The sequence below is a fragment of the Grus americana genome, chromosome 1 (genome assembly GCF_028858705.1).
Source record: "Grus americana isolate bGruAme1 chromosome 1, bGruAme1.mat, whole genome shotgun sequence".
NCBI classification, from domain to species: domain Eukaryota; kingdom Metazoa; phylum Chordata; class Aves; order Gruiformes; family Gruidae; genus Grus; species Grus americana.
This window is the reverse complement of record NC_072852.1, coordinates 4,508,075-4,524,640: the sequence shown is the minus strand read 5'-3', so window position 1 is coordinate 4,524,640 and position 16,566 is coordinate 4,508,075. Positions and strand designations below refer to the sequence as shown.

Here is a 16,566-nt window from a genome sequence, read left to right as displayed (position 1 = left end):
CTACGTTCCCCAGTTTCCCCAGGAGAGCAGCGGTCTGCACAAAAACGGGGGTAAAAAGGGTGCCTGCAGCATCAGCAGTGTTAGCATTTCTGGTCATTCACTGCAGAGACAGAGGGAGGCTCGAGGCTCTACTCTCTGTCTAGTGCTACAAAGTGAAATGCAACAGTAGCCAAAAGGGTAAAAAAAACTTGTGTCAGGGCTAAAACGTGTCTGAGCTTACCCAGTAAATAGTGTCTGGTAGAGAACTTCAAAGACCTCTTTGATGAATCTTACATATTTATTCAGTCTATGGGAAACAGTGTTGACAAGCTGTTAGTGTAAAGATCAGCACTGGCACTGCCTTCCAGTGGAGACTTCTTTGCTTTATGGTCTCTGGAAAACCCTTCTCTGCTGCTGCGTGTCTCAGTTTTCCTGCCCATAAAAATAGACGGAGGTCCTAACTCCTCTGGGATGTGTTTTGGTCTGCTCAGAGAAGTCCTGCAGAAGCACGGGGGACCTGTCTGCTCAGGCCTCCTGCTGACTGGGAGGAAGGGGAGAAAGTCATATCTGATATAGATTGGTCTAACTACTGGTAGACATCAGTTTACACCTGCTGAGGATCTGGTGCAGGGCATTTGCATTTCACATGTTGACAAAGCAATATTCTATGTTTTATTATTTAAAGTCAGAAAACAGGAAATGTATCTCAGGAGCATTTGCATAAAGATGGTTTCTGTTATCAGAAGTGTTTGGGAGCTCTGACATGTCCTGTCCATATGGGCATGTAGCCCCTGCGCTTGTCATCACCAAGACCTTCTCATCCTTCCCCGGGGTTCAGCTTCATAAAACTATTCTGGGTGTGGGGAACAAACTCAAAGCCTACAAAGTCTTAGTGGTAGAACTGGGCCTTAAACATCAGCTTTTTTAAGGTCTACCCTAGTGAATTCCACAGAGCTCAGCTTCCATCCTTGCATGGCTCTTGCCAGATCAGAGAGAAGAGCATTGCTCTTGTCTGAGCAGCTGTTTCCACCGTAGGTGTTCCTCGCCGAGCTGAAAAGCACAGACCAGTATTTCGCCGTGAAAGCGCTGAAGAAGGATGTGGTGCTGATGGATGATGACGTTGAATGTACGATGGTGGAGAAGAGAGTCCTCTCCTTAGCTTGGGAGCACCCATTCCTGACTCACGTCTTCTGTACGTTCCAGACCAAGGTAAGACAAGGATCTGTCACCTTCCTCCACAAGCTGAGGATGCTTTGCTGAGGTACGGATACTTGGTGAAGTGCTTAAGTCTGCTAGGTGTTAGGGAACAGCTTGGACATGAGGTTGTCAGGAGAAGGGATCTTCAGATTAACCACTTGGGAAGGTGGCTCCAGAAATTTCATCTACCTTCCCCACATCAAACTGGGGGGGTGCATTTGAGGATTATGGCATTCAAGACTGACTGAGGTGACTATGCAGAGACCCGCTATTAAAATCTGTGTCAAGTACCCCGGGCTGAGGATGTGCAAAGGCCACATCCACAGCCAGGGTGCAGATGTGCCCACACTGGTGTTACCTGAACCTCTTGGACCATGAAGCGGTACCTTTATGCTGCAGCGACCAGCCTGGATCAGAGCTAACTCAAGAAACTGGTTATGAAGAATAAAAATGCTCTCTTTCACTTTAGGAATCTTCTTTTCCCCTAGTTACAGTTAAGTTGCACCAGACTCTTCCTAACTCTTGCAGGACTACTGGTGGTGACGGCTGCAGTTCAGAGGGGCAGCACAAAGCATCTTAACCTGGAATCCCGCTTAGGACTCCAAACCAAAATTGAAATGGCATTTAAGTAATGTATATGTCTTCATGGCCCTACATGGCAACAAACCACCAACTGATTATCTTACCAGAGCCATTTCTACAGCCACAACCAATCTTCTTAACACTAAAGCACACACAAGGCATAGAAAACAGTGATGGAAGGAAATTTGAGATTGTCTTGTCTGTCCAGCCTACCCAAACCACTCCTGAGAGATGTTAGCTATCCCAAAGCTCAAATTCAGAACAACATCACTCTCTAAAGGCTGCCTGTGCAGGGTTTTGTTAGGATGCTCCTAGTCCCCACTCAATCCAAGGATTTAGTGATACAAAGTACTCCTTGTTGTGAGGTTAGGACCTGCTCAGCAAGAGGCTTGCTGCTTCTGCAGGGTCAGGAGAAACAAATATAACCTCTGCAGTATATCCCAGTCACCCGTGGGATGCGGCACCTGTTTAAAGACAGATTAAATTTATAACAGGGAATGTCTGGGAACCGTCGTAGGCGATGCAACACTAAGCCCAGGCATTCATGTTTAACCCCTTCAGGACTCTCAGTGAGGGCAGCATGTCCTGGGAATGGATCCTTGCCTGGAGAGGAAAGGAATTAATTCCCTTTTTTTGGGGGGGTTAGATTTCAGAGGAAAATATAAGTGACCCAACTCCAAAAGCAATGAAAATCAAGACTTAATTAATAAGATAAAATATTCACAACAGTCACAGCTCTACAAGGGAGCTTGTACTCCAGGGAGAGCTGCTTGTGCTGCCTGTAACTCCAGGTGCCCAAGGGGATGTTGGCTGATGCCAGTGGCTGACTTGTGTGCGGCAGCAGAACCATCTGTTCTGTGGTCCAGCCCTGGTCCAACCCTGGTCTGGAAGGTGGAGGTCAGGTTTGGGATGGATACAGCAGTGGCGGCCTGCGGTTCTGGTTTCAGGCAGTGTATGAATGCAAGTGTCCGCTTCCCTCATGAGATCGTAACAAAAAGATGACAGACCAAATGGAGTCATGCCAGAAGCCAGATTGTATTTACTGACCATTTAGGGTGGGACGGTGCTTCCATCTGTGGCTGAGGCAAGGAAAACCTGCAGGATGGAAAAGCAATGAGTGCCTGAAAAATACATGGGTGCTAGGCTCAAAAACCCAAGAGATCTTTTCCTACACTGCCTTATGGGCAGCACCACAGTATTGCTCTCTTGACATAAAGAAAGCATCTCCATCCATCTCATCCCAAGTCAACATTGCCACTTTAAAGTTATTCGATCTCTCCATTTTGCCCTCAAGTGCACAGATACCGAAGCTGGAATGTGGCTGCCCAGGCCAAAGCCGCTCTGGGCTGTGATTGATTTCTAGCTTATGTTTTTCTCCTCTGACCTTTGCAAGCCAAGCAGCAATCACTCAATGCGTGAAAGTCATTCAGAGCAGGGGAGCTGTGACAAGCCATGGGCAGTCTTTCACGGCTCAAAGGACAGCGTGGTTCAGTCGTAATATCTTTTAGAGCAATCATTTTAGAAGCCAGGGCACTGCTATGTAGTCCCTCTCTGGACTTTAGTATTGAAAACTTGAATTTTCAATTGAAAAATTGATTATTTTTTTTTAATGCCTCACTGGATGGATAAGTAGTTTTAAACAGAAATGCATGTGTCAATGAATGCCTTGGAATCTCTAATGCTTTGGCTTGCAAGATTTCTGAGCTGCTTCAGGTACTGAGCGTCTCTGCAAAGGACAGTAAAACCAGGAATATTCCTACACTGAAACAAGAACCTCAATAGTCCCCATGTCTCCAGAGGGAAAAAAAAGTCATATAATATATCGACAGTTCTCTGAGCTCTGGGATGAGTTTCTTCCTGGCCTCAACCCAGGTAATCAGTGAATGCTGAAATACATAAAGCTTGACAGCCCTTCAGACAGGTTTTTGTAGGCACGAGGCTCCTAATGCTCCTTTTTATTCTTGCGGAGGCTGAATGATCAGTGCTTTCAAAACTCAGAATACTTGTCATGTTTTGCTACATGAGAATAAATTCAAACGCATAGGGGTTTTTTTTCCCAATCTGTTTTTGAACTTGTCTGTTTTATTTTACTGCAGTAATCTTTGTATCCAGATATTCAGCTGACATAATTATATGGTGTGAATTTTAGCAACAAGCTCAGAGAGCTATTCTGTTTTATTAGATTTAAAGGGACACTGTTATGATAAAGAGGAGGAAAAACATGTTTATAGTTCTATGAAATCACAAAATTAGTAATGCCAAAACAGTGACTAGCATTCCAGTGCTTATGTTTTATTCTTCTTTTTGCATTTCACTGATATGTGATTAAAAAAAAAAAAGGCTTTCCCTTTTTGAAAGCCACTTTTGTGTCTAACTGTTTCTTTACTTCATTGACCAAGTTTTTATTCACACCCTTTACCTAAATGCAAATTAAGTCTTGAGGCATTTTGGGTTGTTAGCACAAAATAGCAACACAGAAGATTATCTCAACCCAAAAGAGAAATAATCTTTATTGCAATTTAAAAGCAAATACTACAGAAACATTTATTTTCTGCTTTACTAATGTGTTGTATCTTTTCAGAGTCCTGGTGGTGAGCCATTTTCACATGCTCTGTTGTTTTAATGTGCTTAATACTGACTTCAAAATCTCTTACATTGGCAGGAAGGAGAAAAGGATTGTAAATAAGGAGTGTGATCCTAATTTAAAAATTCTTAGATTCTGAAGTGTTTTCCATAAGTATTTTCAGGATATTTCTCATTAAAATAGCTCTTTGGAGAAAATTGCAATTCCTGCAAAAATTTCCAAGGGCAATTTCAATTTTATTCTATCTTTGTCTTGCCGTTAGGGGGACAGGGCTGAACTGTTTGACCTGAGCGCGTGGGTTGGAACATGCGTGGTTCACACCCATTCACTGTTCAGCTCCATTGCCTGGCTGTGCCATGGACCTTCTGAGCAGCCCTGCATCAGGTCCACGTGCCCTCCCCAGGTAGTGCAGGATCCTCTCTGACCACAGCGTGGCTGCAGGGTGGCAACGCATTGCAGGAGAAGTCATTCTGCAGGGAGGTGAGGTTGCAAGCCTTGACTTCCAGCATGATGAACCACTGAAGCACAGCAAAGTATTGGATGGACCATGGTGTGCTGGTCACAGAATGAGGTGTCCTGTGAGGTCATATCAGATGTCTTTCTAGCCAGCATCCTAGTTTTGGCATGGACCAGGAAGGAAGGCCAAAGAAGAGAGTACAGGACAACGCAGTGATTTTTCCCTTGTCCAAGCCTTGGCGTTCGGCCATTTGGGAGACATGATCTTGAATGTTTTTAGGTCTCCATCCTAGAAGTATTTTGAGGGGGATACATCAGCTTGGAAACAACATTCAAGGCTAGTTGGCCAAATTTGAACCAGCTGATGGGAAAGCTGGGGAAGAATTGGGAAGTTTAGGGAGGCTTTGAGGATTTTGTCTCTTGCAACCAACAGGCTGGAAAACTGGCAAGGTCTCGTTCAATCCTGGCCCAAATTTCAATGTGGTTCAGTAGAAATAGCAGCATCTCAGCAGAGCTTTGGGATTTCAACAAGGTTCTGCCAGAGAAGGTGTGAGCAGCTGTAATTATAACATCAAAAATATGAAGTCTTTACAAGACACTTCTAGCTGGTGTCAGCCCATGTGGTGTGAACAGGTGGAGTGTATTGGCAAGGAAAAAGCGTGGGCCAGCTCACAAGCATGGGGGTTTTTTTAAGTGATAGAAGATCAACATAGTAAATACTCATATTCTAATTGTCTTCCTCTTGTCCAGCTCTGAGGAAAATGGGCCCAAAATATGTACAGCCTTGCCTGGGATTTCTAAAAGTCTGCAATGTATCTGCTCAGTTCTTCGCCCTGAAAAAAAGCTGACTTCTTAAAATAAAAATGTTACTTTTTCCCCCCTATTTTTCAGCTGATAAAATATTTATGTTTCATGAATTTGACTACTTCTTGTTTAGGTTTTCATCTGGTGATTTATTTATTTATTTTTATCTGCAAATTTTCACAGAAGTTTTTAACCAGCCTTGAGAAAATGACTCATTTTCCCAAATCCCACCCAATACTGACAGTACTGAGAGTAACTCAGTTTACTACTGTGAGTGATGTACTCTGCTTGCTGTGAGCTGTGAGGATGGGTCCTGGAATCCCAGAACTCAAGTGAAAGGAGCTATTGCCAGCCATGTCTACACCTTTATGTATACTTTTTTTTTTCTATATATGTGTATAAATATATTCATATGCTTTGTACCAAGTAGATGGGCACACAAATCTAAGCATCCCAAATGAGCAGTTTAACATGCAGTCAAAAATGCTGACAGTGCGAAGATTAGAACAAAAAATAAATCATGAGATCAGGGACCAGACTGAATTATTTGACAGGTCTAAGAAATGCTGCCATCTCCAGAAGATAGACTGATATTACACAAGAGGGAAAAAAGTCTTTAAAGCAAAGAACAACTTAAACCTAGGCTTGCTTTAATCTGTAACAAATTGGCTTTGTTAGCCCCCAGATGGTGCAGATAGCAATGTTAATACGTCCTATGGCCACCTACTAGCAAGGAGTGACCCTGCATTATCTGTTCCTCGTGGGAGGATACACAATGAGAGGTGCATGCATTGATTGCTTTTCCACTGGATGGGATGCTGTGATGGGACTGCAACACTCAGTGGGTGATGTGGTGGAGAAGGGCTGAGAAGCCTTTGGCTCCCATCTATCCCATGAAATAAAACAGATCCAAAGCATGGATGAGCATCCAGACTGGGCTGGGCTCAGCTGCATGAAAATGTGAGCCAAGAATCAGCTGCAGGAATTGCACAGTGTCAAACCTTTCTCTTGGCAACGGCCAAATTCAATGGGCATGCAGTGGGGTTAGGTCACTTAATATGCATCTCCATGTGGAGCCATTTGCTAAGGTAACTGGTCTAAATAAGGGTAAAGCCACACTGACCTGCAGCATTAATTATTCTGATATTCATGCTCCTGGAAGCCCTGGGAGGAAGAATTTTTGCTCTTCAGTAAATGGTGTTAAATTGTGTGTTCGTATGTATGCAAGTGCTTTCAAATGCAAAGAAAACAAATCTGAAAATGTCTGCAGAAAAGTGCTCTGGAGGGCTTCCAGCTGGTTTGAGGCTTTTAAGAGCCTGTTATAGGATGTACCTTCAAAAGATCAATTTAAATGCTGCCTGCTTTATACTCATTGTTTATAAAGTTGAAAGCATCTCTGATAGTGACTATTCATTCTCACAACAGTTGCATGCAGAACAGAAGCAGGTTGGTTTAACTCCGTCCCTGCCATGTCCTGGAGAGGCAGAGAGAGCAGGTGGCTCTGCAGAGAAGAGCTCAGCACTGGCACCGAGGGACTGATGGGGCAAGAAATTGAATTCTTGCAGTAATCACGTCTTTCAGCACCTGGCAGGACTGAGTCGACTAGGGAACCATGTTACTTTATGTGCAGGATGCACACCCCTATGTGTCTGTGTGTTGTACAACATCAAGTTGCATGATTCTGTCTGCTGTAGGAGTATCGTTTTGTCCTCCTGCAGAGGGGTTTGACATGTTCCCTCTGTTACAATGGAGAAGGCCCCTGGAAGATGATCTAGAACTAGGAAATGGCTAACATATGGATGTCCTCAAGACAACTAGTGCCACCTATCCTGGGGCAGTGTCCATCACTGAGTGCAGGAAATGCCTTTAGTCCTCCTTGACCTCTGTGGTTGTAGAAGAGGGCCCCAAACTCTCCTGTAAGACCAGACTTGTTCTCTTCTGTTGTGCAAGTCTAGAACCATGACCAGCAGTTTGACTTGAGTGTTTGCTACCTGAGGATGCTCTCACAGGGGGTCAGCAAGTCATCTATCATCTGTCTGCAAGGCAGACAGGTAGGGGAAGGTGAGGGGCTCGTTCCAAGCCTCCTTCAGAGATGTGTAGGTCTCATCACTCAGGAACAACATTCCTGTTTGTTTGCTTAGCATCCCTGAGCTAGGACCATCACAAGGGATAAGGGCATGATAAAGTCAGGCCATCCCAGCTGCCACGTCTTGAGAAATGCCCACTTAACCCACTCTCACCTGCTCCAGGTGCTGATGGACTTCAGAGCCTGGCAGTAGCGACAGGAGCCATTAGATAACTTTCCCAGGACAAGAGGAAGTGTAGGTTGGAGCCTGTCTGCAAACACATCCTCCATGCCATTCTAACCCTTTAACCTCTAGCACACTGTTGAATTTTTGGTGGTTTCAAGTGTGTGTTTTACTGCTTCCCATTTTTAACACATTCTACGGCTCTGTAGATCTTGGGCTTAGGAAGATGTCTCCAATGACTTGTTGCAGCTTCTGCTCCTCAGTTATATCTTGCTACGCATAATGACATACTTAGGGCTGATCTCAAGCAATTTTTCTCCATGGGCCATTTCAGACAACTGACCTTTGTAAGAAGCAAGGGCAACATCCAAGTCTCAGAGCAGAAAAGTCAGAGTGATGCCATCTTTCTTTTCAATAGTGTTTATGTACCACTCTATAGCACTTTTAGACCATGAACTTTAGTATTAATCATGCCTAAGTCAAGTTTGTAGTCTTCAGCTTCATAGTTTTAGACAGGTGAGCAACAGAGTTCATACAATGATCTTTAGATGCCAATTAATCTGAGACGTCATCCACCTTTTTCTTTCCTCAGATGGCAGAGGGATGCTGCCAAAGTCCCCAGTTTCCAGTTAGAGCCCCCAGTTCAATTAAATAGCTGTATCAGTTGATTGCTCAAAATCTGTGAGCAAGCAGAGCATGACTGCTTGTCCTGCTGAATAAACATGGACTTCAAGTTATGTTTAAAGATGTGTGATAAGGTGATCCAGGGAAACCCAGGGATTTTCTCCTTCCCAGTCCACTGAAGCTGAATCTGGCCCATCTGAAGACCCATGAGGTTTCTTCTGTCCCAGTGTGATACATGTGGCTGCCGGTCTGTTGTTGGCTAAACCTCATCACCTCCCTGTGTACCTTCACAAAGAGCATCTGTTCAAGTGTTTTCCTCAACGGGCTCCTGAGCTCACATTGCTTCCAAGATTTACGCATTTCTATACTAAATTGCCCATCTCCATTTGTTCTTCTCACCTGCTTAAACTGACTTATGTGCGCAGAACTCTACAGATGCAAGACCTTCAAACTGAAAACCTGCACCCGTTTGGTTTATTGGCAAAATTTGTATTCTTTCCCTGGGAGGCCAGATCTGGCCCTGTGCTTGTTGGATGGCAGGTGGGGTTTCCAGCCAGACGTCCATTTAAATAAGAGTACTGTAATTAACAGGATCTGGCTAAAGAAATTGCACAAATTAGAGCAGACAGCTGTTATTTGAAAGGAACAAACACTGTTGGGTTTTTTTTAAATAGCCAGCTCTTGGCTTCCTGCCAGAAATGCTTACATTAGATTTTATAGATAAAAATCTTCCTTCAACTGCGCAAAATGTAAGTGAAAAGAACTCTGTTTTCTCCAAAAAAAATTATGATGGGCAATAGGCGACAAAGGGAAGATATTCATAAACTTTAGCATAGCCTGGAGATGACTAACTTCAGATGTGTGCAAAACAGACAGAGGCTTTTGAGAAAAAAAATACCGTAACCATTTTATTTTATTCATGCATTTATGCACAAAAGCTGAGATTCCCGAAACAGAAATTTAAACTGGGAGCATAACTCATTGCACAGATACTCTTCTTCCAGGAAAAGGTGCCCCTCCTGCTTTGTAGGTACAATTCAATGTGGGAGAGATTGGTGTGAATGAGCCTCCAGCTTCTGTGAGGGCCTGGTGGTGAATTTATGGTTCATGAAGCAGCGAGGGGATCAATGTGGTGCACATCAAGGACTGGAAAGGAAACCTTGGTGATCTGTTCTGCTCATTATTCAATACAGACATTCCCCCCATCCTTCCTGTGTTCTAGGAGGAGAGTTTTCCACTGCCCTTGTAGAACAGCTGATGGTTGCATGCAACTGGGGACGAGGACTGGATCTTTTTCCAGTCTTCTATGACATGCAAACACTCAGTGGGCATCCAGAAATATGATTAATTCATGAATCTTCCCACTAGCAAGTTACATCTTGCCTTGTTTAACAGAGCAGCTTTCAAGCTTAAAATCAATCATGTGCTTAAAACAGATCGCTGCATCTGGCAAGTGTCTCTGATAACATGAAAAATTCAGACCTGTGTGCCTCCACAAAAGATGTGCAGGAATGTAGGTAACACCAGCTTAAGATCACTCCACTGGATGGACAATGCACAGGGCTGGGAACCAGAGGAGACCTGCGATTTACTTCTGCCTCTTCCACCAGTCCCCCAGGAAGCTTGTCCATCTGTCCTGCTGTTATACAGGCACTGCAGAGTTCCTCATCCCCTTCTAGTGCGCCTTGAGGTCTGCTGCTAAAAGTCAGTGACACCAGCTGGTTATTAAGTGAATTTGCGATGTTTGCTAATGCTGTTTATACAGATCAGAACAGAGAGGGTGAGTATGGGTGTAGAGAACAAATAGGAGAAATGAGGAATCTGAAAAAGAAACTGCTTTCTTTCCAAAACCCTCATTGTAATCTTTTCCTTCCTCTTTTTGAGTGCTGGCTGGGTGGGGTGTTTTTTTACTTTTATCTCGCCCTGCCCTACCCCTTATTGTTATCTTGTCGTATTCTCTAGGAAAACCTCTTTTTCGTGATGGAGTACCTCAATGGAGGAGACCTCATGTTCCATATCCAGAGCTGTCATAAGTTCGACCTTCCCAGAGCAACGTAAGATGTTATTATAACCTTTTGGCCTGCAGGTCACACGCATGGTAGAAGCAAAGGCAGCAGCTGGAGACACCAGGGATCTTAATTTTATTCCAAGCTCTGCTACTGTCCTGCAGAGGAAACCTTGGGCAAATCGTTTGACCTCTCTGCACCTTACCCAGCTGCAGAGTGGGGATAATGCTTGTGCTGGAAGCAGCATCACTCTCTATCCCAGCTCTCTCCAAACTGAACAAAACAGTCATGCCGGTCATCACCCTGACTCAGTGATGGACTTGGAGCAACTCACTTCCTCTCCCTGTCCTCTTTGCCCTCCCACAGAAGGCTTTTTAGAGCTCATCCGCACAGTTGATTTCAGTCAGACGTGACCTTGCTTTGCATTCTTGGTCAACCAGGGAAGCTATTTCTGTCTGGAAGTGTTACAGATGCTGTTACACCCTCGTCAGCATTGCATCTGCCTGCAGGCTTATACTTTAGCCTGCAAACCAGGGACCTGCTTCTAGCCTGTGATCTGGCTCCCATATTTTGTGCTAATCTCAGCATAGTCCCACAAACATTTGTTCAGAGGCGAGAGCCGAGCTGGATGGAAGCTCTCCCTTAGGCTGCCCTGCTTGCTGGATTAGTCCCCTTCCCAGGACTGCAGTCCCTCAGACAGAGAAGGTCTCCAAAGGGACCATTCAATCCAACTGGGACCTTACCAGCTATAAACATCCCCAAGCATGACTAAGATCTTATTTACGTGGCCCATGGATGAGGAACATTTTAATGCAAGCTGCAGATGTCTACTGTGAATTACAGCAGCCTTGGGGTTGCTCTTTGTTGCACTCATTGAGTCCTTGTTCAGCCCATAATTGGAGGCCCCTGTAATGACATCGTGGACCCAGCCTCCACCCCAGATTTATTATCATCAAAGAAATTCTACAGATGCATTTTCAGCTATCTGTGGAACCAAACATCTTGTTCTTTACAACACTAGGTGGCCTGTAGCCAAGCTGCAGGACCTGCTAAAGCTGAGGTTCCTGGTCCACTGATCAGAGGTGAAGCCATTGTTTGTTAGAAGTAATGGGATTTTCCCTTTTCCCCTTTAAGGTTCAAGGGGAGAAAAAAAGAGATAAAACCTATCAAAAGGTAAATTTAAACAAAAAATTAATACACCAACAGAGAATTAAAAAATTATTTAGCTTTGATTAAAGTAAATAGAAGAATTAGAATAAATGAAAGGTGCTTTTAATCCTTCTGCAAGCAAAAGGTATTTTGAAAGTCAATATTGAAACCGCTATAGGAATTAATTTTTCTTTAGTAATTAAAGAAAAAACCCTCTCATTTAAATCAGTGTTTAATTTGATTATTTTTTTAAAAGCATTTGAATGTTCAGAATTAAGAGCCAATGCATTGAAGACTGAGGGAACAGAGTACAATACTGGAGGGGCACATCATCCTGCGGTTACGTTCCCTTCTGGAAGAGCACTTTCACTGTGCAATGGTGCTTCAGCCTTATGCTGCCTCTTTGCAGCAGGACGCGGTGGTGTTCTTTAGGCAGAAATGTGTTGAGAACAGAGATCTCAAACTCAAAAAGACTCCAGAGAAAGGCCACCAAGCTGCTAGCTAGCTCATATCTTTGAAAAATTTCAAAAGCAAGTCATAAATCTGAGCAATGAATATGTCTGACAAGCCCAGGAGGCTGTCTGTGGTCCTCAAACCCAGATGCCCACCTACCCGTCCCACTACTGGGACCACTCCACTGTTTGCACAGCAGTTACTGAACATGGCAAATTATAGCGGCACTTTTGAGGTCTGAGGCATTAACTGTAATTTGCAGTTTGCAGTCTGGTGCATCACTGTGACTCATTGATTTCCTTTAAATATGTAAATAAGGGAGAGGCACGGACACTGCCTGGTCTGCCTTCCTTGTGACAGGGACCATATCTTGAGGAGAGGCAGGGTACGCAGGAGGAGCTAGAAGGTGGTTTTTTGCTCCACAGTTAATCTGGAGACATCCTTGGCCACTGAAGGACATGTTCTCAGAGTCAGTTACCTATTAAAGAAAATGCAACTAGCTATGCAGTGTGGCTTCCAAATCCCTGAAGATGAGTAGGCTCCGAATCCCTATCATTTCACAAAGTGGTTCTGGTTGGAGATGGGCTGCTAACTGTGTGTCATGCTTTTGGGAATCTCACATCATCCATCAGTTACCTATAAAATCCAGTTACCCCAAGCCTTCTGGAGACACTCCAAGTCTTCTGGGAACTTAATGAACTTTTGGCCTCCATGGAGACAAAGTTTACGTTTTTTTGGGTGTAGTTGAAAGCGCCATTGGGAAGCATCCGTTCTAACTTGTGCCTTCTGTCACTCAGGTTTTATGCTGCTGAAATCATATGCGGGCTCCAGTTCCTCCATTCCAAAGGCATAATATACAGGTAATTTTACTCTTTAGTGTCCGATATGCTAAACTTTTTCTGCTTTCCCTGCAAGCACTAATGGTAACTGAGAGACTGTTGCTTGGATGTATTTACTGGTATTGCATTTCTATGCAGATTTCCTTTTTATAGAGTCTGGCTGTTTTATTTTGAAGCGATAGTATAGAAAAGGCAGTTTTGAGCCCTTTTTGAGAATTCAGTCCTATTTCAGTTAATGTTAAAACAAGCCCTTTGATTCATTTACTCCGAGTCATTCATATAGCACCCAGCACAGGCTCCCAGTTTAAGCTTTCTGAGTATGAAGGTATATAAGGTCAAGCTAGCCATGAGAAATTTGCTATATCTGCTGTGCTGGTTACCTTAGGACAGTGGTGACAAGCTCAGCTCAAGTAACAATACCAGAGAAACAGTGATTTACCTTAATTTTGGGGTTATTAACAGGTCTGCTGTGTACAGTTCCATAGGGAGATGGGATTCATCTCACCTACTACCATGAATCTGAGCTAGCCACCCAAGTTCTTCTTGTAGTAAGCAGAGAGGAGTTGGCTTTTTTAGGTTCATCAAACATGTGTTAGACTGTGTATAAGTGCCCATTTCTACCAGCAGGCTCTACAGGGAGCTGATGGGGGCTCGATGGGATGCTGCAGGTAGCTGCAGTCAGACAGAAGAGTCCTCTCCCAAAATTACTAGTATAAACTTAGGCCACAATGCATCAATCTATCAAATCCCAAGGAGGAGAAGTCCTCTACTACAAAATTGCCCGTTCCAGCTTCTACTTGATTTCCCTAGGAGTCTCAAAGTTATGCATGGATGCTTTGATCTGATGCACAAGTGGTGTGCTTCAGACCTATATAAAATGACAGAGTCAAGATGGGAGCAAGAAGGGCTGCAGAAATCAGACCACAGTCTGTTTTCCCATGGCCAAAAGGAGGAACTGAAGTTCTGGGGAGCTCTAGTCCGACTCATCTTCATGGGAAAAGTTAGTTACTACATTGCAGCCTACTATAAAAGCAGGAAGCAAATAGCTTGTCACAAACAAATGAGAAAGCTCACTAAAGCAATGATGTTTGCTGAAACCAAAATGAGCTTATTTCAATGTTTGTCATGTAGTGTGAACATTAGAACAAATGCTAGAAGTGAATGGCTTGTTTGCAATCCACTCTCCCATTAAAACACAAGCTTTCGTTCATATAAACTTGCCTTATTATTCATTATTAGTACTCATGTGGGAGACATTTACAGTCTTTATTGACCAATGATGGTGATTGCACAAACATGAGATCAATATCAATGGCATTAAGCTAAGATGATCTCTGGGGTCTCAGCAAGTTTATGGCTCTAATTATTGTTCTGGATGACTGAAGGAAAACATTTTCTGAAGTACCCAAATCACTTAGCCATATCTGTCATTTTTACTCAGACTTCTCAGAAAAGTTGATAAAAAATACCCACAGGACATTGTCAGTTTGTGGCAGGACTGTTAATGCTGAAATTTTGTTTATAATTCACATTTTTATTTGGAGTTGCTACACCAATGGCGTCAGGGTTCGGGACCTGTTTCCCCAAGAAAGGAGAGAGAGGGTTACAGTCTGGAGCCTTGGAAAACATGGGCAAATTGGGATAACTAGACATTGGGTAGCATGGTGATAGGAAGAAATAGCTCATTCCCAGTACTCGGTGCAGCATTCCTTTCGGTATCAGGCTTTGAGAGACAAGATTTAACCAGTCCTACTCCTTTTTCCTATTTTTCATTGAAGACAATGACAATGAGGTCAGTTGAGAACGCGCAGCCATCCGTAGATCAGTCGGAGCTAACTAAGCACTTAGGAAAGTGAATAGAAATCATTTTTGAAACTACATCACTTGCAATGTAGTAAGAATAATGAATCCAGCTGTTCTGTCTCATGCACCCACGTTTGGAAATGTTGGCTTAAATTTTAATGAATGAGCTGAGGCGTTTTTGGCAGAAACTCCAGTCCCTGGAGCCAATGAGTTTGAGACTCATCAAAATAATGAAAGCGAACTGTAGGTGATGGGTTTTTTGTTTTGCTTCGATCTACCAGATGAATAAAAGCAGTGCTTGCAGCCAGAGATTGATCTCAATGGTGTAACTAAAATAAGTCATTCCAGCTGGAAATTGTGACAACATGAGTGTCTGCCACTTGGAAAGCAAATGCCTCGGTTGTCTCTATATTTCTTTTTGATTGATGACTCCCACTTTTTCTTGGGCCATATTCTAGCAGCAACGAACAAGTGCCCCATGACAACGATTTAATGTGTAGACACTACAAGGTCCCCCACCCTGATTGGGACCTGGCCAAAGCAAGACGAGGAGCTTTGCACAGAGGGAGGCTGAACAGCCATCTTTCCTGCAATTGTAGACGATCATCTCAGGAGCATCATGCATGGGAAATTACCTTCTTTGAGGGAGTCAAAGCCATTTCTGAAAAAAAAAAAAAAACCAAACCCCACATTGTAAAACAGTTGTCACTGGGAGGGTAGCTATATAGCAGCCTCATGGTTAGCACTCTTGCCTGAGATGTGGAAAATGTGCGTAGGCTGTGAATCAGCAGAAGTTGGAAAAGACCAATTGTCTCCTCTGCTGTGGGCACAAGCAAATGTTGTGTCTGGACGCTTTGAGAGCCCTGAGAAGGAGCGGCAATAGCACAGGATAGGCAGTGCAGGAATGTGGGTGCTCTGAGACCAGGTAACCCAAATTCTACCTATATCCCAGGTGAAGTGCAGCATCGCTGATCCAAATATCTCCTTGAGTCATTATTTCAATGAAAAACAAAACTTTTAGGTAAGATACTAAAAATTTAACATAGAAGTCATACTAGCGTTCCTTTCTTTCTGCTTTTTTTTTTTCTTTCTTTATATGCTTTTCTTTCCTTTCAGAGGTTGTTCCCACGTGGGGACCTCTTTGTTCTCTGTCAATGGGCATGATTCATCAGCTCACTTGCTTTTATTTCCTTCTCTGTGCGTTTCTTGGGTTTGTTTTTTTTTTTCTCTCTCTGGGCTCTTTGCTTCCCACAGTAGCTCAGAGCCTGAAACCTCTGACAACATCCTGACACCTATTTGTGAAGGGCTTTGTAAATCCCCAGGTTCTCAGATAGTGCAGCCCAGCAGTGAAAAGGTGGTGGGTGTTCTGCTGATGTCTGGGATTATTCTGACCCTCTGCAAGCCATGAAGGGCTTGCGGGTGCTTACCTCTTCCAACATTTGCAGAGCCTGCACTGGGAGGGACATCTGTCAGCAGCTTCAGAGAGAGTACTGACTCGCAGGGAAGGGGAAAGTGAACATTAGCTGGTCCCTTCTTGCTCACCTTCTCTAGGCTGTGTTAGGGCAGAAGCACCAGCAAAGCCCTTTCAGCTTCACTATTCTGCATCCCTGAAGGAGGCAGCTTTTAGAAGATGTCTTGCGTAAAGTCTTCTCCAGCAAATGAATCAGTGCTGGGACAGGAGGAATGAGGAGGAGGGGTATTGAAGTCCAAGAAGGCAGCTCCTCATTCAGCCCTCAGTCTTCCTTTGTAATTGCAACATGTAGGCGCTACATAGAGGCAGGTAGCAAATTAATAACTGTACCCTGCTAAAATAACTTTTGTGACTCTGTAACACTTTAAAG

General features: G+C 43.7%; 1 protein-coding gene across 5 annotated transcripts in view; it reads left to right on the top strand.

Moving 5' to 3' along the window:
* PRKCQ (protein kinase C theta) overlaps window positions 1–16,566 on the top strand; it is a 63,745-nt gene that overhangs the window by 36,992 nt on the left and 10,187 nt on the right. For all 5 annotated transcript variants that reach the window (XM_054822898.1, XM_054822879.1, XM_054822887.1 and 2 more), the window contains 3 exons: window positions 1,015–1,188; window positions 10,438–10,529; window positions 12,881–12,943. In XM_054822898.1, coding sequence (XP_054678873.1) covers window positions 1,015–1,188; window positions 10,438–10,529; window positions 12,881–12,943 — 329 coding nt within the window. The remainder of the gene's footprint in view (window positions 1–1,014; window positions 1,189–10,437; window positions 10,530–12,880; window positions 12,944–16,566) is intronic.